Source organism: Colletotrichum jinshuiense, chromosome 6 (genome assembly GCF_051148585.1).
Source record: "Colletotrichum jinshuiense chromosome 6, complete sequence".
NCBI classification, from domain to species: domain Eukaryota; kingdom Fungi; phylum Ascomycota; class Sordariomycetes; order Glomerellales; family Glomerellaceae; genus Colletotrichum; species Colletotrichum jinshuiense.
The window spans coordinates 1,948,304-1,970,730 of record NC_139313.1 but is presented as its reverse complement, the minus strand read 5'-3'; the positions used below and the strand labels follow the sequence as shown (position 1 = coordinate 1,970,730).

General features: G+C 53.1%; 8 protein-coding genes across 8 annotated transcripts; 6 read left to right on the top strand and 2 right to left on the bottom strand.

Moving 5' to 3' along the window:
• Positions 1–4,351: 4,351 nt before the first annotated feature.
• On the top strand, positions 4,352–5,921 carry EsH8_VI_000508 (uncharacterized protein; the record flags this gene model as incomplete). The annotated part of the gene is made up of 2 exons (XM_083271761.1): positions 4,352–4,420; positions 4,527–5,921. The coding sequence occupies 2 exons, from the start codon at positions 4,352–4,354 to the stop codon at positions 5,919–5,921; spliced, it is 1,464 nt and encodes a 487-aa protein (XP_083126935.1).
• Positions 5,922–9,427: 3,506 nt separating this feature from the next.
• On the top strand, positions 9,428–10,480 carry EsH8_VI_000507 (family 53 glycosyl hydrolase; the record flags this gene model as incomplete). The annotated part of the gene is made up of 1 exon (XM_083271760.1): positions 9,428–10,480. The coding sequence occupies one exon, from the start codon at positions 9,428–9,430 to the stop codon at positions 10,478–10,480; it is 1,053 nt and encodes a 350-aa protein (XP_083126934.1).
• A 1,069-nt stretch (positions 10,481–11,549) lies between these two features.
• EsH8_VI_000506 (40S ribosomal protein uS19) lies at positions 11,550–12,383 on the top strand (the record flags this gene model as incomplete). Its single annotated transcript, XM_083271759.1, has 4 exons — positions 11,550–11,570; positions 11,726–11,802; positions 11,948–12,244; positions 12,314–12,383. The coding sequence occupies 4 exons, from the start codon at positions 11,550–11,552 to the stop codon at positions 12,381–12,383; spliced, it is 465 nt and encodes a 154-aa protein (XP_083126933.1).
• A 517-nt stretch (positions 12,384–12,900) lies between these two features.
• EsH8_VI_000505 (uncharacterized protein) lies at positions 12,901–14,163 on the bottom strand (the record flags this gene model as incomplete). Its single annotated transcript, XM_083271758.1, has 1 exon — positions 12,901–14,163. The coding sequence occupies one exon, from the start codon at positions 14,161–14,163 to the stop codon at positions 12,901–12,903; it is 1,263 nt and encodes a 420-aa protein (XP_083126932.1).
• Positions 14,164–14,721: 558 nt separating this feature from the next.
• On the top strand, positions 14,722–15,446 carry EsH8_VI_000504 (uncharacterized protein; the record flags this gene model as incomplete). The annotated part of the gene is made up of 3 exons (XM_083271757.1): positions 14,722–14,856; positions 14,959–15,200; positions 15,305–15,446. 3 exons carry the CDS (start codon positions 14,722–14,724, stop codon positions 15,444–15,446), a joined length of 519 nt encoding a protein of 172 aa, XP_083126931.1.
• A 1,192-nt stretch (positions 15,447–16,638) lies between these two features.
• EsH8_VI_000503 (uncharacterized protein) lies at positions 16,639–17,478 on the top strand (the record flags this gene model as incomplete). Its single annotated transcript, XM_083271756.1, has 1 exon — positions 16,639–17,478. One exon carries the CDS (start codon positions 16,639–16,641, stop codon positions 17,476–17,478), a length of 840 nt encoding a protein of 279 aa, XP_083126930.1.
• A 1,101-nt stretch (positions 17,479–18,579) lies between these two features.
• EsH8_VI_000502 (uncharacterized protein) lies at positions 18,580–19,124 on the bottom strand (the record flags this gene model as incomplete). The annotated part of the gene is made up of 3 exons (XM_083271755.1): positions 18,580–18,603; positions 18,741–18,808; positions 18,863–19,124. The coding sequence occupies 3 exons, from the start codon at positions 19,122–19,124 to the stop codon at positions 18,580–18,582; spliced, it is 354 nt and encodes a 117-aa protein (XP_083126929.1).
• A 580-nt stretch (positions 19,125–19,704) lies between these two features.
• Positions 19,705–21,501, top strand: EsH8_VI_000501 (SET and MYND domain-containing protein; the record flags this gene model as incomplete). The annotated part of the gene is made up of 3 exons (XM_083271754.1): positions 19,705–20,265; positions 20,336–20,525; positions 20,591–21,501. The coding sequence occupies 3 exons, from the start codon at positions 19,705–19,707 to the stop codon at positions 21,499–21,501; spliced, it is 1,662 nt and encodes a 553-aa protein (XP_083126928.1).
• Between the last annotated feature and the right edge of the window lie 926 nt (positions 21,502–22,427).

Here is a 22,427-nt window from a genome sequence, read left to right as displayed (position 1 = left end):
TTTTTGGTGGGTGACTTGTGGGCAAATTGTCCAAGGCTGAAGCAGATTTGGCGAGGGGACAATTCTATTCGAGGTCAATGTAGCTGCGGCAGGCTTGTCTGATGATCCTGTTCCGCGCCACGATCAAATTTGCCCATAGAAGCAGAGTAAACCACACTGTGCAGTGGTTGCTTTCACATGCTACTTGGGGGACTCGCCGGAATCTGCCTGAAATTCGTCCAAACAACTCCCATCCCTCTGGGATCTACCCCACGATCCAAGCAGAGTGAATTCGGCACCAGTAGGGTATATCAAATTTAAATAGGCCCGGGTGGCTCTGCGGCGGAAGGTTGCTATTGGCCACGAGCGGAAGCAGCCAGCAAACCCTCTTATCCTAGGATGCTGAGGAGCCACGCTCAGAGTCCAGACCGGAGATGGTGCCAGCATTTGTCACGTAACTTGTTGGGTTCCCAGCTGCCACTATCCTGGCTTCGTAGGGCCTGAGTAGTGGGGATTTCCGTTGGCGATGGGCCGGCGGGGTTTGCCATTTAAAGGCTCCGTGAGCGTTCACTACTGCGCAAGTCACGTTACTGGTTGTGGAACATCAGAGTCGTCTGAACTGGACATGTCTGTAGGAGGAGATTACTTTGTCGATATGAAGTTTGAGAACCGCATACGCCGGCTATGAGCAAGTCGTCGAAACATTTGGGTGAAACAAGAGTACAGGTATGGAAACCCAGACTGGGAGATGAATGCTCTCCTATTGTAAGTCAATTGGATTGTGGCCTTCTTTAGGAGATGATAGCATAGCCATGTCGAAATTCCTAACCGTGCGTGTCTACGGAGTAGACTCTGGAATACTGTTGCACAGCAGTGGCTTGGGACCATCAACGTTTGGTGGCAAACACCGCACGGATGAAGGGAGCTTTTCGAAACAAATCCAACGCGATTAATAGTGGACGACTCCCGAGTAATGTGTTGTGATGGCTACAAGACCATTCGATTGGCCATGTCTGTCAAGTATGATTTCTAACCCAGGGCCGATCAATCTACCCAGAAGGATACCGGCCAGTCGCCTTGCGTTCAGCCGCTTGGTCTTGGCGCTGGGAGAAACTACCCCAGGTCTCATTCGCTCCGTAGTGGCCTACCAAGGCGGTTGGTTCTTCCGCTCTGGCCATTTTGTACCATCACCCGGACGGAATTACAATTCGCCAGTTACCAGTCTCTCGCGGAGGAGCTCAACTTCTACTTCACCTTCTGTTGTCGCATTTTTTACCCAATAGGAGACGTTCACAGTGGGATAGACTTGGGCAGCATTGGCACACCATTGCTTGGACTTGCCGGCGGCCATGCCATTCGGACTGACTTCCGTGCCCGATAACTATGCCATCCATGGCGACGACAGGGTCCGCTACATCCACAATGGCATCACTCTTGTCAAGCGTTGTCAACGTTCCAAGCTTGAAGGAGGCAGACGGCCGGGGGTGGGTTGGCGGCATCCCCGCCCAGCCGGGGTGTTCCCAAACAATGTCTGTGGGCATTATCTTCCAGAAACCTACCTCAGCGGCAGGTATTTTGTGTCACGTATCAAAACAGCCTCACAGACCAAATAATGGCCGCACAGCCGCTACCGTAGACTTTTTTCCCGCCGTACTCCATGCAAACCCGGGATGTTTCAATTTGCATATGCGGCCTAATCGACAGAACGTCCAAGCCTCCTCAGATCTACGTCAGCCCCCGTCCCATCACACAACCCGGATGGGGTAGCCTCCGACCCAATGGTAGCCTCTGGCTTCCTATGCCGGCCAGCTTCTCAAGCTCGCTGATTCGCCCATGGCCGCCGCCATTCAACCTTGGAGGGCATCACCAGCACTGATGGGCCGCAGATCATATCGATCGCGGCTCCATATTTAAGGGATGTTTACATACCAGTTGATTGCGCCCGCTGTAGGAAACAAACCCACGACAACACATCAACTGAAAATGGCAACCAGCGCGTGCAACCAGATACCTGCCAGCGTCGTTTTCCAGGTTCTCGGGGGCTTCCCCGTCATGCAGACCTGTTCAGGCGTGATGGCATGGGCGGACGGATTTCGGCGCGTTTCCAAGCAACTGCAGTCGGGGTCGGGCCAAAGAGCCTCTTCGTCTGACGTGCCATGCCCGCTGTGCTTCATCGTCGCGCAGCTCTGCATTTGCAGCCGCCCGGACGGTCCAGGCTCGTCATATGTTCCGACTCATGTTAAGGAAACTTCAGACTTTTCTGCTCGGCGAAGGCGCCGGAATGGGCGAGATGTTTAAAGGCATCAGGCGACTGCAGGACACCAAAAGCGGTTGGGGAGCCAAAACCCCCCGCCCCCCCAAGAGGCCATGACACACGGCAAGGCTGAGGGAACCGGACACACGACCGGAGCGACGGTGACAACGGCGGCGGTAACAACCAAGAGTTTGGGCAGAGAAAGTCACGTCCCACCCCCTTTCGCTCTTCTTTTGATCTGACCGGTCGCCATGTGGGAGGTTGTCTCGTCGTGGTGCTGTCCCGACCAATCTCCCTGCTTCTCGGCCTTGTCGTCTCTACCCCCTATACTGTGACGCGAAACGCAGAGCCGGGATCCCTTGGGTATGAGCCATCTCCCATCGTGTCAAATGTCCAGCGCGGAGGAGTCCAGTTTAGCCATCGCACAGCATCAGGGGACGGTACCCGGTGCGGATGGCGGGCGGCTGCAACCTGCCGTTGTCGCCGTTTTGTAGCAGAATGCAATGCTGTAGAGGCCACTATCAAGACCCTGCGCCTGGGGAGGCTCGTCAACCACGGATCTTACCTCCGAAATGCTCCTGCTTGACGGCGTCTTCTTGTTGTTGTTGTTGTTCTGGTTGTTGTCATTTCCCGTTTTTTCTGCCTAGGTGTTGTTGTGACGGGTGAACTAAACGGGGACCAGGGTATGTGGACTTGACGTGTCGAGCTCGTGACTCGTGACTTGTTTTTGAGCAGAATTTCCTCTACGAAGCTTAAGCCGCACGGGTTTTCAGTGCTATGAACGAGAGCACATGTCAAGAGGAGGTTGCAGAATAGGCTCAATTCGCAGCGTCTATGCGTCCTGGATTCTTTGTGTCGTGGAATCGTCGCCGCAAACTGGCTGCATTAATACCGGGGGTGTGTGATTTAGGGGGCAGCAAGTGCCACACGATACCTGCAGATACCATGTAACCCTGGACAGGACGTAGTTGATTCCGCTAAGTCCGTACCCACTCTCCTGCTGGCAGGCCTGGAGAATCGTGGATCGTAAGCCGTGGGCCGTGGGCCTTGGAGTGGCGGAGCATGACAGTGACAGACGCAATGTCCCTTGTTTAGCTGAGATTTTACCAGTCAGGGTGAGGTACTTGCGTGTTGCGGCGTATTTGCCCTTCTGGCCATGTACCTACTCCAGTAGGATTCCAATTACGGGGACTCTATTTGCCAATTCGGTGCGTGTGTGTGTTGTGCGTGTCTGCATTTGTGTGTGTGGCTGTACTGCCCACGACCCATAGCCAATGCCAGTGTCAATGAAGAAGGTCTCCGCACTCACCTTGTCGAATCCCGTCTCCTCCCTCTGCCCTACGCCAACGCCAACGCCAACGCCAGGCGTTGAACGCTAACAAAACGTCTCGTTCTTCAGACTACTGATAATTACAACTTGACGCTATCCACAAACACCACCACTGACACGCCTTGCACTACACTGCAACACAGAGTGATTACCTTTATTTCCCCCTTGCTTAACCTTGCCTTGCCCAAAAGATACACCTTATCTCTTACAAGGCACCTGCAACAGGACTCAGACAGGCCTGGCCCTCCTCTTACCTCGTCTCAAGGTGCGATCCAGATAGCTCGCCCAGTCTTATTTGCTACGGTGGAGAGGCCCCAAAAGAGACAGGACCAGCACTTGGACCCAGGCCAGACGCACGCAAGTCCCCCCCCGACCCCCGTCCCCCGTCCCCGAATCGCCATCTCCACCATTACAACTCGCCCACTCTTCCCGGAAACTTCGACGCCGTCACACTCCGCTCTGTCCTTCCCACACTCTCGCCTCACCAGGCCTCGCTGCACTTCGCGTCTGTCAAACCTTTAAAGACTGCCAGGTTCGCCCCAACTCTTTAGCTATAAGCTTCCGCATCCCACCCCCAAACAACGCTGTCCGACTGCTATCCACCTCGGCCTCCCACTTCTGAACCCTTACGACACGAAGACGCCGACGCCGACGCCGACGCCGACCCTGCTACCCTTTTCACGGAACGTGAAGAACAAAACCCACATTCACCTTATAGGGTGGAACCCCTTGACCGACCACAATCTCCGCCTCCGTCGTCTTGAATCACAAACTTCCTCTGGCCTATTATGCCTCCTAGGAGATCTCACAAAAAGTCGAGGGCCGGCTGCAAACGATGCAAGTCGCGCAAGATCAAGGTAACGTCGTCACCGTGTCGCTGTGCCCCGCCCCCGCCCTCTCCCACTCCTACTCCCACGCCCACGCCCAAACTGTCCAGCTGCTAATGTCTCGCCGGTTTGATAGTGTGATGAAATCCACCCGAGATGTGGTAATTGTGTCAAGCATGGCGTGCCATGCGACTTTGAGAACCCAGACATCTTCGAAGATATCTTCACCGCCTTAACCTCTTCAAATACGCAGCCGTCAATATCTCCCATCGACAGAGCCTCGTCTGTGGCACCTTCCTCATACTCATACTCATCGAACCGAGCCCAAACCCCGCCGTTTTCCCAATCAGGCTCGCCTCCTACTGTCAACTGTTTACCGCTCTACACCACCCCTTCCACCGCTGCCGTGTCCGCTACGACGTCGCCCAACAACCGGTTATTGGAGCTACGGCTGATGCATCAGTTCACCTCGTTGACCTCGCGTACCCTGGTGGTAAACACGATCGCTACCCAAGACATTTGGACAAACATCGTTCCGAAGCTGGCCTTCAGCGGTGCCGGCTATCTTGCAGATGCTATGCTCGCCGTAGCTGCATTGCATTTGCGGTCATTCAACCCGGATGACAAGGCCCTTATTAGAGCGTCTCACTCATACATGGCCTCCTCCCTAGCGGCGTACTGTTCTACCTTGCAGAATGGCATCACCGAGTCCAACGCCGAGCCTCTATTCCTCACAGCAGCTCTCATCGCCTTCCAGTCTACCGCCACTCGAATCTTCATCCGCGATGAGGCCGACCCGAATGACCCTTCCAGCGCTTACACCCTACCGCTCCCATGGTTCCACGCATTCCAGGGTGTCAAGACGGTTGTAGCAACATCTTGGCCCTGGATCCGCAACAGCGGCGTTGTTATTCCCATCATCGATTCCCAGCCCGTCCTCCAGCTCGACTTGGACGCATCGTCACGTTCCTCGTTCTTTGGGAAGCTGCTCGACAACATGGACGAAGAACTCCAATACGAAGACGCTCTTCTCGCCATGTCAACAAGACAATCGTATCAACACGCCATTGCCGTGCTCAACTGGGCGCATAAACTACCCCATCGCGGCGCCGCCCTTGCGTTTCCTGCCACAGTGTCAAAGCGATTTATCGAACTGCTGGAAGAGCGCCGACCTCGCGCCTTAACCATCCTCGCCTCCTTTTTCGCTCTTCTCAAAGGCTACGAGTCGGCAGTATGGTGGTTGGAAGGCGTCGCGCGGAGAGAGGTTATGGGCATTGTATCGCAGTTCGAAGCCACCAGCCCCTGGTGGCAGCACCTCGATTGGCCCGTCCGGATCGCCCTTTACAAAAACCCCATCATTCCTCCCGAGATCTGGGGGTCGGACTGGATTACGGAGGAGAGCAAAGCGGACAAGGGTCACAACATGACGGCCGAGTCGTTCGTGAATCATATTGAACTTTTGACAGGCGAGATTGCCAGAGCACATGACATGCCGGTCAGGGGCATGACCCTTCCGGCGCATGCGATGTAAGCGAAAATAGCTGGCCATCGCGCACACTCGATGCATGGGACATCATTACAGGTTTGGTCTCAGTTGAGAGACCAGTCTACACGGCATGAGAGCAGGTGCATATAAGTGCGATGGGGAGTTTGGGTACTGGGGAGTTTAGAGCCGTAGGGACGGCCAGTCACTCAATGGGGATTTGGAGCATTGAAGTGGTTGTTATTTGGGTTGGGCTGTCTTGTTGCGGGTCACAGGCCGCCAAGAAAATGATTGAAGCTGGGACATTATCATCATACGAGGTGTAGGGTTCTAGGTTACGGTTAGCATCTTACATGGAACGGGTTTACGTTGCTCTACACGGTATCATAAGGCTGGTAGCGGGGTTCTACAGTCAGCACAGCTCAGGTAGAGCATATTGGGATTTTCTAGCATTTGAAATTGAAATGATATCACGAAATGCCGGATGGCAGTCGCAGAATTCTTTACCTGCTCCTTGGCGCGGCCCTTGCCGAGGCGGACGGACGTGACATGTTTGGTTAAAAATGTCATCAGCTCGCCTACGGGTGACAGCTGATCGTAAGGTATGCCCAGTTCGGACGGGTCCACACTGGCGGTAAGTTGTGTGACCCCCCGAGATATGATGCCGAGGAAGACCGCCCTGCCCATGTGACTGACGTTTGTGCCGACACGCCTCCCTGCAAGCTCTGCCCGATGCGGGACCGAATCGCGATTCTAGAAAGGTGACATCGGAAGTTTCCATCTCTCCAGCGGTTGGTTCCTTCCGTCTCAGCTCCTGGTCCGTTGGTCAGATCTGGAGGGTCTCCGACGACTGACATCCGCCGCGGAGAAGAAGGGGGTGGGGACAAGAATGTCTAGAGTCTCGTCTGAACAAATGTCGGGAGTATTTGCCTAGCCTGGGTTGATTGCCGTCAAAGCATGTCATTTTGGGTCTATCGACAAGCACACTTGTACCTGTGTAAAGAGGTATAGGTAATGTACTTTCCGGTTTCTGTCGAACAACTCGTTGACCTACACTTCCAAGGTCCCCAGATGGAAGCTTGATGATGCTCCGAGGTCCTCGGGTGACGCGGTCGGTGACGTGGATGGACACGATGCGGACACACGGACGGACGAGAATCGCCGGCGGCGTCGGCATTTGAGCCTCCTTCGGCGGCTTCATGTATCGGTTTTGGAAGTACACGATCTGTGGCAGACCAAGATCTGTAGCCCGATCATGGCGTAGATTTGCGGCTACCGTCTTTCGGTGGGCGTTGCCGCTTTGAGGAGGAAGGTTGGGTGGCGTTGGGATGACGAGGCGCGAGGAAACGGCCTTGATGCTGGGAACCCCGTTATGTTTCCTCGAATCTTTAGAACTTGGAGTTGGTTGCGGGTAGTTTCATGGTCCTCCGCCCCCCTCCGAACCATCCTCGGGACAGCAGAGCTGCTCTTTTGACGTGAACCGGACGTAGGTACTTGGCTCTGCTGGTACACTGCTTCGGCCTCGGGTACGCCACCGAGTTTTACTCGACAACAGTTGGGTGGCTGAATTGTTAATTTCAGTTTCAATTTAAGTTGTCTCGAGTAGAACGTGTGGTAGGGCTGCTCGCACTCTGGTATTGGATCTCATCGAGCCTTCAGCGGCAGATCAGCAATTTGAGTTGAGTTTGCCGCTCGGGGATGTTGGTGATTACGAGGGTTTGGGGGTGGGGTTGCGGAGATTTCTTTGGTTCCGACAGAGCTCAATGGGCTGGCTGGCTGTACACGAGAGTTGCTGTCGTGTGCCCATTCCTCCAAGAACTATTAGCAAGGTTGAAGTATCATGCTGACAGACATTTGGGCCGTATGTGCTGTAAGCTGCTTTGAGAAGCCCGGCCAAAGGGCATCACCCCAATAGAGCATCCCGATTCCTATGGGTCAGCGAGTTGACTGGTTTCAGAGTAAGGAAGAAGGTCAGAAGGAATTTCTTGCCATTCATTCCTCGCTGTTTGTGTGTATGTGTGTGTGGGGGGTGAAGCACAGCAGCATGCAGGTAATATGGCAACATTGCGCTGAGGGGCTGGTAACACTATCCAGACAGCCCGAGTATTTCTTTGGATGGAGGCAACACTGGGAACAAATAAATTACATCTAAATACTAATTAGTTGAAGAAGAGCCATTGGCGCGCATCGGTAGCGAGGTTCACTGCTGCCCGGGCAGCGTTCCGCTTTTCTGCATGCCTGTGGTTTCTGCCGCGGGAAGGGGAGGCCGTGTGGGTGTGGGATGGCCGTAACGGCAAGCGAACCGACTCCCGTTCTCTGGAATACTATCGGTGGGAAATACCCCCCGGATGACAACTGGGACGGCAAAGTTGGGGGCGGCAAATACGAGGTGGCACGGTAATCTGCGGAGAGTTTGAGTCGGCAGTCGTGAGCATGTTGGGTCGTGTCGGGTTGCGTATAAGCCGATGCGGGCAGCGAGTGTTACGAATTGGACGGCCGATGACCGGGCAAACGTCCCTCGTCTTCCTCCCCCGTGGACGATCGGTCGAAAAACTGATCAGTCGAAAACAACAACGAAAAACCGCGGTTGCTCAGATCTTATTCACGCTTTTCCTCCGAACCGAGCTTATTTCAACATCCCCCTTGCTTTCCATCCCAGACAATATGGGACATCCAAATCATTTCAACGCAAGGACCGACAAGGCTGCGCCGTCGTTTCTTCTTGCTAAATACGCCGTATTACGAGCAAATGAAACGTCGGCAAAGCCTCCCAACGTCCACTGTCATTTCGAGGCAAAGTCGCTTAGGTCGGGGTGCTCGGCCCTTTCCAACGGCACATTGATGAAAATGGGCGGGTTGGCTGACGCCGAAAAGGGCCATAGGCTGATCAGCTGGTGAGTTTGACGGGGTCGGAACAGGAACAGCGTCCAGAAAGGGGGTTGCAAAGATTCGCCAAGTTGACAAAAAAGGCCAAAAGTGTGGGGAAAGCAGGGGATGATTGGAGGAGTCGAGATGTTCCTCCCTGAACTAGGAGTTGCGCGATGAAACGTCAAACTCCCCACTGCAGGCTAGGAATGGCTCAACAAACCGGGTCGATGCTTTGTTTGGCAGCGTTTGGTAAGCGGTTCGTCGCTTCTCGTGCAATATGTCTGAGGCAGATGAATACCCGTTGGCTCCTCTTGTCTTGTTAGTCTGACGGATGATTGACCGGGGGGGTTATACCACTATACGAAAGTGACATCCGGCTAGTGTTGTCTGCTGACTGCCAACGAGTATTGCTTTAGTCGTTCGAGAGCGGGGACTCAGTGATGGGGTTCGAAGGATTCCGTCAATTAGAAAGGGGAAAGGAACTGTTTAGTTGAAGTTGTGAGAAGGCAGCAAGGGGGCGGAAAAGGTATATACTATCCCCAGAGCAGACTCGGGGGCGAAACAGAGAGGCTCTCTTCGTTTCTGCAAGTTTTCTTCCCTAACCAAAAAAAAGGGAATACCCCCTTTGTCTATTTCATTTAGAGTATCTTCCGAACAAGCCGCCGTCGTTGATCGTCGCCGCCAAGATGCTCGCCTCTTTTGCCTCCGTCTTTCTCCTCGCCCTCTCCACGGCCAATGCCGCCCTAACTTACAAGGGCGCAGATTGGTCCTCGACGACCATCGAGGAAAAAGCCGGCATCAAGTACAAGAACAGCGCCGGCACCTCTCAGTCCCTCGAGCTGACCCTCAAGAACGCCGGCGTCAACTCGGTCCGCCAGCGTGTCTGGGTCAACCCTAAGAACGGCGACTACAACCTCGACTACAACCTCGCCCTTGCGAAGCGCGCAAAGGCCCAAGGCTTGTCCGTGTACCTCACCCTGCACTTCAGTGACACATGGGCGGACCCGAAAAGTCAGGCGATCCCCTCGGGTTGGCCGACCGACGTTGAGAACCTGAGCTGGCGGCTGTACAACTACACCCTGGAAGTGAGCAACGCGTTTCAGAAGGCTGGCGTCCCGCCCGCCATCATTTCCATCGGTAACGAGATCCGCGCCGGGTTGTTGTTCAGCGCGGGCCGCACATCAAACTGGTACAACGTCGCACGTCTGCTCAACTCGGCCGCGTACGGCATCAAGGACTCGACCCTCAGCCCTAAGCCCAAGATCATGATCCACCTCGACAACGGCTGGGACTGGAATGCGCAGAACGACTGGTACACCAACGTGCTCGCCCAGAACGTGCTCAAGTCGACCGACTTCGATATGATGGGTGTGTCGTACTACCCCTTTTACGGATCCGGCGCGACCCTGTCGGCTCTCAAGACAAGCTTGACAAACATGGCCAACAAGTGGGGGAAGGAAATTGTCGTCGCAGAGACGAACTGGCCGTCAAGCTGCCCGAGTCCCGCGTACGCCTTCCCGAGCGATCTCAAGAGCATCCCTTTCTCGGTGGCCGGCCAGACGACGTTTTTGAAGAAAGTTGCAGAGGTAGTTGCTGGCGTAAAGAACGGAAAGGGTCTGTACTACTGGGAACCCGCTTGGGTTGATAACCAGGCTCTGGGTTCCAGCTGCCCTTCCAACACGTTGTTCTCGTGGCCTGGCACCGCGTTGTCGAGTTTGGATACGTTCAAGAGCATCTAAGTGGACGACGGTGACAGTCAGTGGAAGGAACTTTGATGTTGATCTCAGCCCATGTCATCATGGATGATATTTTGTCGTCGGCGGAGAGAGAGGGTGTGTAAATACTTTTTTTACTTCAGCATGTATATAGTTGAGTGTCGTACAAACATGGTTGAGCCAGATGTAACAAGCGCCCTGGCGGTACATAAGCAATCGTTACCAACAAACCAAGTTCATGATCATATGAAGTGCTTCTAGATATCGCCATGATGTGGATTGTTCTCTTGTTCTACTCTTCGCGCCTTAGCTGGATTAGTAGCTCGCAACAATGGAGTTGCACCACATCTGGTGGCAAAACTTGCGGTGTGGCTTGTCCACTTCCATCATTTACCACACGGGTCGTGGATCTTTCTTCTATGACTCGGCCACTCAGATTGGCCATAATTTAAGCAAAAGTTAAAAAAGAACAGCTCATTGATAGTTGATGAGTGTGGCCTGCGTCTCTCAGGCTCGCGAGACCCGAGTTATGTAAGGAGGCCGGTTCCATCAGGGGAATTAAGAAATAACATGATGGCCTTGAGATAGTGCGCTTTCACCTCATTCTATCTCTGGGTCCATTTCTTGCGTGCTTGTTCGAGCTCTATCACCCGGTTTCGTTGAACGAGTCCGTTTGGTGTCTGTACGGATGGGAGAAGCAAAGTGGAGTTAGGAAGACCGCTTCTCAGTAAACTCCGGCACATTCCGTCACTACCGAGAGAGTACGGTGAGGTGGAGCAAGGAGGCCGGTCGGTGGTCGGCAGAGAAGAGAGAGAGAGGGAAAGTGGTCCGGGCGTCAGAGGGCCCACCCACGCATCCTCCCTTCACCTAAAAGATGGCGACGCTCAAAAATCTAATCACATGACTGCGGGGGGAGGGCAACCGAACCCTACAAAAATTTACTGGGCCCAGACTGTGCAGGTCAAGCGAAACCTCCAAGCGAGTAGCAGCCCCAGCGACTCTCCCAAAACTTCGACACCACCGGCAATTCAGCTTATTCGCCTTCGATAGACCGCATCGAAAGCGAATTCCCTGACGACTCACAACCGCAAAGATGGCTGACGACCCCGAATACGTACGTGCGACCCTACTCCCTCTTCCCTGAGCGATGGAAAAAAAGACAAATATCAATCTGCCCGGACGCGCCCGTCGCGATGGTCGACGACGGAGGGATTGGTGGCGTCACACCCAGCACAGAACAGTTTTGGCTGACTGGAGGGACATATACAGGACGCCGAGCAGGCCGCCGAGATCAAGAAGAGAAGAGCGTTCCGCAAGTTCTCTTACCGCGGAATCGACCTTGAGGCGTACGTTTTGCCCACATCCTTCACGCACCCCACGATTGCCGACATGATGAATTCATCACTTCCCCTCCACGCCACGATCCTAGGAGGATGAATCAATTGCTATCAAGAAGATCGGTGCAGGCTAACATGGGTGTGTGTCCTACAGTCTCCTCGACCTTGACTCCGAGCAGCTCCGCGATGTCGTCCACGCCCGTGCCCGCCGGCGCATCAACCGCGGTCTCAAGCGCCGCCCCATGGGCTTGATCAAGAAGCTCCGCAAGGCCAAGCAGGAGGCCAAGCCCAACGAGAAGCCCGACCTCGTCAAGACCCACCTCCGTGACATGATTGTCGTCCCCGAGATGATCGGCTCCGTCATTGGCATTTACTCTGGCAAGGAGTTCAACCAGGTTGAGATCAAGCCCGAGATGGTTGGTCACTACCTCGCTGAGTTCTCTATCTCATAGTACGTGCTCTCCAACTGTCATTCTGACAGAAGTATTCCCTTGTCGCAACAGCTCTAACAACCTCACAGCAAGCCCGTCAAGCACGGTAGACCCGGTATCGGTGCCACGCACTCTTCTCGTTTCATTCCTCTGAAGTAAGAGGATGGTTGTGGGCTGTCTTAGGGGGGTTCTTGCATTCAAACGGACATCAAGGCGAAACGGGAAATGGTTTTGGTAGCAAGGCAAGGCCACTATCATGTTGTTTGGGCGATGATAGTTCAATACAACATCGTTGTCCGCTAAAAGTTTGAGCCTCAAATGGGAATGAATTCAACGACATGGAGATACCAAACTACATGCATACTCTTCCACCTCGCTCGTTGTGATGCCCAGTTGTGATTGCCGAATCCCACAGGGTATAAATATCTATTTCGGCGTCTTAATGCAACGACCAATCTTGCTCCAGTTGATAGACGACATGGATTGTCACTGATAAATTTCTGGTAGTGCCGGGCCCACCGGGGTTTTGCATTCTGTCCACGGAAGCCCACCGCACCTTGGACAGCACAGTGGAGACAACGGCCATAGGCATCAGCAGTGAAGGCATGCATTCATAGTAGGCGATCAAAACACATTGGGTATATCATAGTCTAAGGTGTCCACTACATTCGTATCATCACAACTCCTCCTTTCCAAGCAGCTTCAGCTGCGCCTTTTCGTGCGCATCCAGTCTCTCATACAGGTCTCGGCTCCAGTGGCTCTTGTCCCCCTTGTTCCGCTCCATGATGGGTTTTACAGCCGCTTTCCATTTGTCATCGCTCACACGGTCAGCGACCCTCTTGGACCTATCAGTCTCAGACGCCTTGAAGAGAGGCCAAACGCCTACATCGGCGCCCATGGCCTCGTCAAGAAAGCTGTCCAGCACAAGTTGTCCAGCCTTACGTTGCGCGGTGTCCCACTGCGCATTTTGCGGGCTGAGGATCTCGAGGAGGCGGTCCATGCCCCCGTTAGCGATAAAATCATCCCGGATCGTGGGGCTCTTGATTAAACCCCTGATGGCGGCAACCTGCGCCTTGGCCTTGTTCGCCGCCCGGGGGACATCATAATCGGTGTCCTCTAACGAGGGCACGAAGGAGGAGTAGAAACCGTCGCGGAGCTTGAGTCTCGGCGCCTTGTGAGGTGAACGGCACGAAGACTCCATGAGGCTAGACCAGACCTTGGTCACCTCGGTGAGGGCGGTGGGGTTGTTCTGCAGGGCGCCGGAGATGATGGCGGCGGCTTGTTGGTCCCGGGGGACGGCGCCCTCGGCTGGCGCCGGGGTCTTGGGGTCGACCATCAGACAGAAGAGGGCCTTGACAGTTTCGAAGGTTTCGGTGATCTTGACGCCGTAGTAGATATCGTGGGAAATGTCCTCGAGGAACTCAAGAGCCTCGTCTACCGGGAGATCGCTTCCGTGCGCTCCCTTCTTGACGAATTCGAGATTGGTGTAGAACTGGCTCGACTCCTGCTGCGGCTGCTTGACCATGCCGACGGGGTCGTACTTCGGAGCGTCCTTGGGGATTTGCACTTCCGGGGCTTCATCCGAGTCAATGAGAACGACTGAGCGTTCGGTAGGCATGCCTTCCAAGGCTGGGTTTTGCTCGGTAGGGTCGTTGATCTTGGCTTCTTTTTGGCCCGTGTAGATGTTCAACCGTACGTGAAGCCCGGGTGGCAAGTCTTGATCATCGTGAACTTTCTGGAATTCTTCTGTCGGTTGGAAGATTTTTGGGTAACACTCTGCGGGGTTGTCTGTGTGGCAGATGAGTTCTACTTCGGCTGATGGTGAGGGTGCGGCCGGCGATGAGGCGGAGGCTGAGGATGCGAGGAAGATGAGACCGAAGACTACCAGGAAAATGCTGAACGGGAAGAGGGATGCGCGGGATGTATTCCTTGACGCCATGTTGAAACCGACGGAAACGTCGACTTTGTGAGGTTACGTTGAAAAGATTTGAGATTGAGTGGTAGGAAGTCGACTTGAGTGGAGGATGTCACCTCAGCTCTTATGACTTCAACTAAGAACCCGGTGTTACTGGATGAGATGAGGTGGGCACAGACAAAATTCAAGTGACTTGTAAAAAATGATTGAGTGCCGTCGCGATGCTTTGACAGAATGATTACGGTTCAGGGAATCCATGCACCTTTATAACAAACGATGAAAACGAAAATGAGTCAACAGCGAAAAAGGACAGTTTACCATCACCAGATGGAAATTCGTCGAAGTCGTCCGTTTGGCCAAGTTGTCTCCAATCGCCCCAGTCAGAGGCGATTTCTCTTATTTGAATTCGGCAACGCATGATTGGCCAGAATAGCCGCAGCCGCGGCGGCGCGCTAGCGCTAATCCACGAAAAGTGACGCTCCTCCGGCCTTGGATAACCTCCACACCCCCGAAGCTCCCTCTTCAATCCGCCTCAAACCGAATTCCCATCGTCAATTGACCTGGTCTGAAACGTCATTCACGATGCAGGCCATTCGAACGCGGGCTGCCTGCATCGCGCGTCAGTCACGGCTGACTGGCCTGCGCCAATCGAGATCTTACGCCTCTGGAGGCGACCACGGCCACCACCACGCCCATACCGTCGAGGAGCCCATCGGAGTACGTCCACGCAACCCCTCTATCGCTGCCAATTGGAACTCCAATCGCTGTCGCTTCTGTGTTGTTGATAAGCCAATTGACTGACATGACTCGTCTCTGCAGAACTTCTTCTGGGCCACCGTCGCTGTCATTCCCGCCGCCTATGTCGTCTACAAGATCACCGCCCCCGGCAAGGACGGCGAGGCGCCATACCTGACGAAGAAGATCCACGAGGCCTGGCACTGGCAGGAGACGTGGCAGGAGAGGAACGCGCTGCACACCAAGGCTGTCGAGCAGGCTGGCTTTGATAGATTGCTCATCTTCTCCACCCCGGCCAACCGCGACGTCGACCTTAGATTCCCCGAGTGAGTCTCCCCCGCCTTATTTATTCTACCATCTTCCTGGGCGAGAAGAGTTGGAAAAACATGGCCTAAGGAACTTTACAAACTAACGGTCGGATTCAATACAGGGCTCTGTCCAACTTCGCCGCGCGCAATGTGGTTGCTGGTTCCCAGACCAACCTGGATCACGTGATCGCTCACTACAAGAAGGAGCATCTTGATGAGGAGGACCGGAAAGCCAAGAAGCTTGCCGCTCAGAAGCAGGAGTAAGCGGAGGTGGTGTATGATACCGTTAAATAGATCGACTTCGGGTTGAATCAGGATTTCCAGTTCATTTGTTACACATTGACTGCCTACTAAAATGTTTAGGATGCACGGGCGGCGCCATGCTCCCTTCCAAGAGCTCTTATGTGTTGCTCCTCTCAAATGATCTATGTCTGCGGGTAGTGGCAGCGCCTCAGTTCAAGCGGGACTACACATTCAATGCTCGTCGTTGCTGAGAACGCGGTCAACAGCAGATCCTGCGAGCCCTATCTGAAGAAGTGCAGCTTCGCTCTCATTGTTCATATCATATTCCTTCTTTCCTTTTTCAGCTTTCTTGTGTCTTATCCCATTTTCCGGTGTTCACCGTTTCTATTCTATCGTTTGTATCCCTATTTTCTGCTTCCCTCTCACTCTCATTCCATAGTCTGATACATTTCACTTCCAATTGAAAAACAGTGAAGCATACAAGACCTAAGATCGGTTTCAATTATTGCTTGCGCGAAGAACTCAGTCTCCGGCCATGTGGTGAGTCAAGCATTTCCCATCGGGAATATCAGTGCCAGGCCGAGCTAGAAATGTGGTATTGTTAATAAGGGTTCTTTCCGCCCATGTATCGGCCCGTGGTTCGCCTGTCGTGGTATAGTCGAGGTATGGAAAGTGCCATGCAACACCATCGTAGCTATGCTGCTTGCTCCTCACTCTCATCTCCGATTGTCTGCTCTACCTACCTTCCCCTGTCCTCACATCCACTACTCTCTCGCTCTTTCTCCTTTGCCCCTATGCTGCCTTCTTCGTCTTGGCTTCTCCTGTACTGTAATTTTTTTTTACTCATTACTGCCTTCTCATATCTGCCTCTCTCCCCCTACTGTTCTCTCCTTGCCATTACTGTTATCTCTTCCCGAACTTTCGATACGATTAGCAGTTATACCGCGGCCCAGTATTCTATCGAATGATCCAATACGCGCTGGAAATCAATCGTGACATCTACAGCCGTTCCCAAGTCACCATGGCGCCACTTCTCCCCGTCAGACCTGTGTATACACCGGGGCCGAGATCAGCGGCAAGAGCATTTCAAGAAGGCCGAGCCATCTACAAGGGAAAGGCACAGTTCCCCATTAGGACCCAAATCCTGCAGGATGGCCAGCTTTCCTCGTTTTAGGAGGGGTTGACAGATAACCGTGTTGGGGCGATCAAAAACATGTATAAGGAATTGCACCCTCGGCTTAGCGACGTTCCCAGGTTGTCAGACGACATGACCGCCGAGCACCACAGAGTTCTCTGCGACTTCATGAGCAACGTCGGCTTCCTTGCTTTGGATGGTCACCGGCTGCCAATCTCGCCCCAGGAGCTTGTGGACCACGATGATCGAAATGCCAACACAAAGTTCATTGGAATTGACCAGTCGGGAAACGGTGTGTTCGTGGCTACGAAGTACATTGCCGAAGACGAAATTATTCGGCTCAGACGCCCTATCTATCGTTGCCTTTGTAACAAATGCGTCGCCGCTCCGCTCCGGCACCCGCAAAATCCCCGTAATGTCAAATCCGCAAACCAGCAGCAACAATCCACCAGCAATGCTGATACTGTAAATGTGCTGCATAAACCGACCCAGGAAAAAAATGAAGGTGACACCAGAGGCGGGAACCAAGCCGGTTTGCAGAGGCTGGAATCGGACATTGATGCCATTACGCCAGCACCGCCATCTCAAAATGCGCCAGGGTCCCCACACCACAACAAGCCTCAAAAGGTTGGTGACAGTCAGTCAGGAAACCAACAGCCTAGCAACCTTGGACAATCTTACAACTCAGGGGAATTCCACGAGATTGGGCGTTCTAACAACCCGGAGGGAGTCAACAACAATGACGGGGCAGGGTCATCGGGCGGCGACAATGAGGCTAAGGGCAAGGTTTCTATTTTCAAGCATTCCATTAAGCAGAAAGTCAAGAAGATGCTAAGAATCAAAGAAAACCCTGCCCTCATTGTTGAACACCACGAAGATCCAGATACCAGGGACATGGCAGTGGCCGGGGGTAGGTAGCACGCTACTAAGGGCAGTCACAATATGGATGTTTCAAGACTTGGAGGGTTTGTCCCCTTTCTCTTATTACGGTAGAAAACATTATGGTTCAACAGAGAAAAGGGAGAGGATGAACGGAGAAAGATCGTAATGAAAAGGATGAAGTGGAGAGGAATCGATATTGGGCGGGGCGCGCAGTCCAGAAGGGGCAAGAACAAGAAGTGATGAGATGAGAAAACTGCTGAGAGCTGTCCCAGGTTTCGCTTGACTGGCGTTCTCTTCAAAGGCGAGGGCCGTTAGATGAAGTTAAGAGTTAGGGAGTGCACTTCAACTAGGTACAGACTTTTAAGCCCCTCTTAATTAGTTTTGTGCGAAGGACCGGTGAGACATGAAAGCAACGAAATCCAAGAGCAAATGAGCAAGTAGACAAAACCGAGGTGAAATTTGTTTGCTAAGGATACCATCATGGTGTCTTTGCGTTACATATTGCCGCATCGAGTCAAGACATATTATTCAAGTTTTGATGCACAATCAGCTGCTATTCGCAGGCTTCATTTGTGTCGACAAGCCCCTGTCAGATTCACGATAAATGGAGTTCCGACTGGAATGGAGATGCAGAGGGGGCCCGGAAGCAAAGTACACATCGATGTATAGTCTACGATATGCACGCAGCATATCATCACTGATGGATATCAAGATTGCTTGGTTCCCGACGATTTCATTACCAGGCAGTCATGCTCAAAGTAGTAATCTCTCGTATCTGATCCTTGTTTTGACGCCGACTCTGCGGTTTGAGGGACGGCAAGCTACAACAAGACGGGAGGGGTACAACCTCGAACTCCTCAAGACCGTAGATCCCATGCCAGGTTCCCGACGCGGCACAACAAACCCGGCCAGCTACAATCTGTTTGGCTGGGTCGTAGGTAGTCTCCCACAGGCACCTTTTAAGATTCTCTTGCATCCCCGGAATCGACCTTTCGGATCAGCAGTCTCGGCCGACGGGGCTTCTTCACGAAGCCGAGCCGAGTCTGAACTGATCGGTATTCGTATCGCTCCCTCTGGGTCGCCGGAATCCGGTCGGCAGCGAGGGGGAGACGGCGCCTCCTGGCAGTAACGACTTGTTTAGAAGCCGTGGACTTTGACGAGCTGCGGGGAGGGTGAAAAAAGAGTCAGCATGTCTTGGAATTTGCGGGATGGAAATGTTGCTTGTAATTGGGGGGATTTGGAGAAGCACGTGAAATAATAATAATTTTTTGGGGGGAGGGGAGGGAGCTTCAACGCACCTTGGAGTCCATCTCGAGACCCTCCTGCTTGTCGACGAGGAAGTCGTGAATGGCCTTGCGCTGATCGCCTGTGTCCCGTTGTCAGCTATGCTCAATGCTCGGGTCCAAATTTTGTCACGAACCCTGGAGCTGGATAACCTCGCCGAGGTCGTTATCCTCCACAATGGTACCGTTGCAGGCGAACTTCTTCTTTATGACCTTGAGAATCTTCTTCTGGTCGAAGCGCTTGGGAAGGCCCTGGATGGTGGTGAGGGTCTTGCGGCCATTGCGCTGCTGGATACGGATGTGGATGTAGTCCTGTCCCTTCTTCTGGTCAGATGCCTCGCCCTCGTCCGCATCCGCGAAGGGGTCGATAGTCTTGAGGTTTTCGATAGTGGTAGTCATCAGATCGAAGCTTGGCGCAGGCCGTGGGTAGTAGAGCGTGTTCAGGGTTTGTTTTATTTTGGTTGGGGGAGAATTGGGCGCGTGCGTTTCGTAAACGGTTTGCTGCTCCTAGTGGGCTTAGTGGGATTTTTTTTTTCTGTTTCCCTTAAAGTGTCTGGTTTGCGTGTTCGGCGGGGAAAGCTCGTTTGGAGGGGTTATCAGCTTTTACGTGAGGCTGAGAAAAGAGACGACGGAAAGCGGACGGGAGTTGGTGGGATGGAGTAGGGACGAGGCGGGGTTACAGGACAAGAACGGTCTGTGCACAACGGTGATGTGCTGCTGGCCTGCCAGACCTTCGGTGAAGTTCCATTCTGTGGCACCGCCACAGGGCAAGAGGATGCCTATGAGCTTCTCCGCAATGGCACAGCTTCCCCCGCCAGATCTTGGATTTACTGCCGTACCTTGCATAAGCCACCTTAACGGTGTGGCGCATGTTAGTATCCTCTACCTACAGCCGCACTTCAAATCTTCTGTCAACCTCTAATTTGAGGGTTCACCGAAAAGTTTCCCCCCGGATGCTACTGTTCGGCCAGTTCTCACCATGTCTGCCGTGAACGATGGCATAGAGGTCCGCGGTACGAAAGGTGGTGCCAAGGGCGGCCGCTCCATCCACGTAACACGCCGCTTCAAGCCCGGGGACATCATCGCCCACTTCAATGACCCGGCCGTCTTGCTACCACCGGGGCACCGTGCCCTCGAGTACTGCAATCATTGCATGAAGAAACAGGGCGTGGTGGAAGCAACAGGAGCAAAGCTTCGCGCGTGCACGGGGTGCAAGACGGTGGCGTACTGCGGCCCCGTCTGCCAGCGGGCCAACTGGCCTCTCATTCACAAGCTCGAATGTAAGGCTATTCAGAGGCTGCACGAGGTGAAGCCGGCGAACCAGCCGGACTGGGTCCCGACGCCGATCCGGGCTGCCGCACAGGTTATGCTCCGGCCCAAGGTGCTGGCTAAGTTCGATGAACTGGAGGGGCATACGGAAGCGTGGAGGAAGAATGATGAGATGCATTTGCAGTTACAGGCCCAAGGTATTGTAAGGTGCCTTGGCACTGAGTCAATTACGTTCAAGGAGTTAGAAGCAGCTTTTCAGGTTCTGTGCAAGGTGAGTTTGTGTCGTTGTCGTTGTTGAGAAACAAGTACCCTCATGTTTGCGCGCTGCTAACACCCTGCAGCTTCAGACGAATGCCTTCAGCAGGTCCGAGGAGTACCATGAAACTGGCGGTATTTTTCTGGATACCACGCTGGCCATGATTAACCACTCATGTAAACCGAATGCATTGGTTCAGTTTTCTGGGAGAACGGCCACTCTCCGAGCCACATCGTATATTGACCCTGGCGACGAGATTGAGATATCATACATTGGTAAGTCTCATGCTTGGCCATCCTGGCCAACTGAAAACACACTCGTCCTTATCTAACCCATGCAGACCAAACACAACCGAAGGATAAACGACAGGGCGAACTTGACATCTACCGTTTTAGATGTGCATGCTACAAATGCCAGCACGACATGGACGAATACCAAATAGCCATGGCAGACTCAACCGTTGAGATGAACACCCTGAGCGTCATGCCGGATATCCAGCGGTTCAAGAACCCTCCTGGCGGTGGAATCTCAGATCCGTCACAAGGGATGGAGGTTCAGAGGCTTCAAACACTATTCCCCGTCTTCCCCCGCGATATGGAGCCCAAGGAGAAGCACGAGTGGCTGAGGAAGGCTTACAAGACTGCGTCTTGGTTTGTGAAGACGGGCAAATGGGCGATCGAGCCGTTCGCGCAGCTCATCGACGAGGCCTCATTCTACTTTGGCAAAGACCGAAATAATCATGAATGCGCCCTAGCCATCGCGTGTTTATCGGCCCTCGAGATCGAACCGTACAAGCATACTGCCCCGTTTCATCCCCAGAGACTCAAAGGGCTGTTGTCCATTGCGATTGCCTTGTCCAACACTGCACCGGCCCCAGAGAAGCTTAATAAGCTTGCCAGAGATATGGCGGCGACAAAAAAGTTTCCAACAGCAGGAGTCAAAGTGCTGGAAAACCTGGATCAAGTCTCGTTGTGCCAGATGGTTCTCTCCTTGATTGGGGTTTACGGCCCGCAGGCACCATCGGCTGACTGGGAAGTCTTGTTTTTAGCCAAAGAAATGCTCAGCGATATAGAGAGCCTTCCAGGCAGGGAAAAGGAGAACAGCTTGATTGCTGCTTGGAGGATGGATCCAAAGGGTATGGAGGAGTTCTTCAGGTTCGGTCTGGTAGAGCCGGTCAAAACATTGTCTGAGCTGGGGAAGGTTGTTTTAGAAGTAGATTTAGGCCTAGACCGCGACCTGTCTGGTAAATGATACCCATGAGTTGAAGAAATAGAATACAGTCTTCCTGAAGGTTGGAGCTTCTGATGGTGCTACAAGCCCTTAGATGGTCGTCGTCGTGTTCAGCCTTGATCGCAGACAGAAACATCCGACTTTGCTTTCTTGACAGCTCTCTTGTTGATGGATCCCCTCATTGCAAGGGAAGTTTACGTTTACAAAAATGGAGCTGTAAAGCAGCAGCTGAGGATCCCTCGACTCTAGTGACGAACGGACCATGTTCTCTTAATCCTTCCTGGACTGCATCGTCCTTTACGGTGCCCAGACTGTCTTTCGCGGCCTTTTTTTATTTTTGTGCTTGAAAACTGTTCAAGTGAACCTGCAGAAGCATTGACGAGTCGTCGTAAATATACAATTGCAGAATGTAGCTCCCTTTGAAGCTCGTCCGCCTCGTCGCATATTTTGAACCCTTCTATTTCTCTGATAACGCAACACATGCTACCTAGCCTGGCTTTGTAGCTGGGAAGCTGTATATTACATGGTGTCATATTTTTCATGTTGAAAATCTCTACCCTCCCGCCTTCTGGGTTGGTCCCGTTACCATGGGTTCCCTTCTACAATTCATTTAGGGTAGGACTAATCTTGTTGACCTTATTTTCCGCATGCGAAATGGCGCTGTTGAATTGCCAGATGACCTTGTCCCGGTAGTATATATCCTCTCCACATGTTTCCACTAGATATTGAGATCAATCTGTATGCGGATATAGCTAATAGAATCGGAGTTCAATGATGCATGGCCATTGCCAAAGTCAGAGTAAATGTTAAAGGCCCGAACCAGCTCACGCAAAGCATGATCTGGCCGGGGTTCTTCTGTCTTAAAGCGATCCGGCAGCTTCAAGCAGCAGTGTAAACCCAGGTCTTCTGGCTTACCATTCTCTGCAAATAACACACTAGAGGCTTGT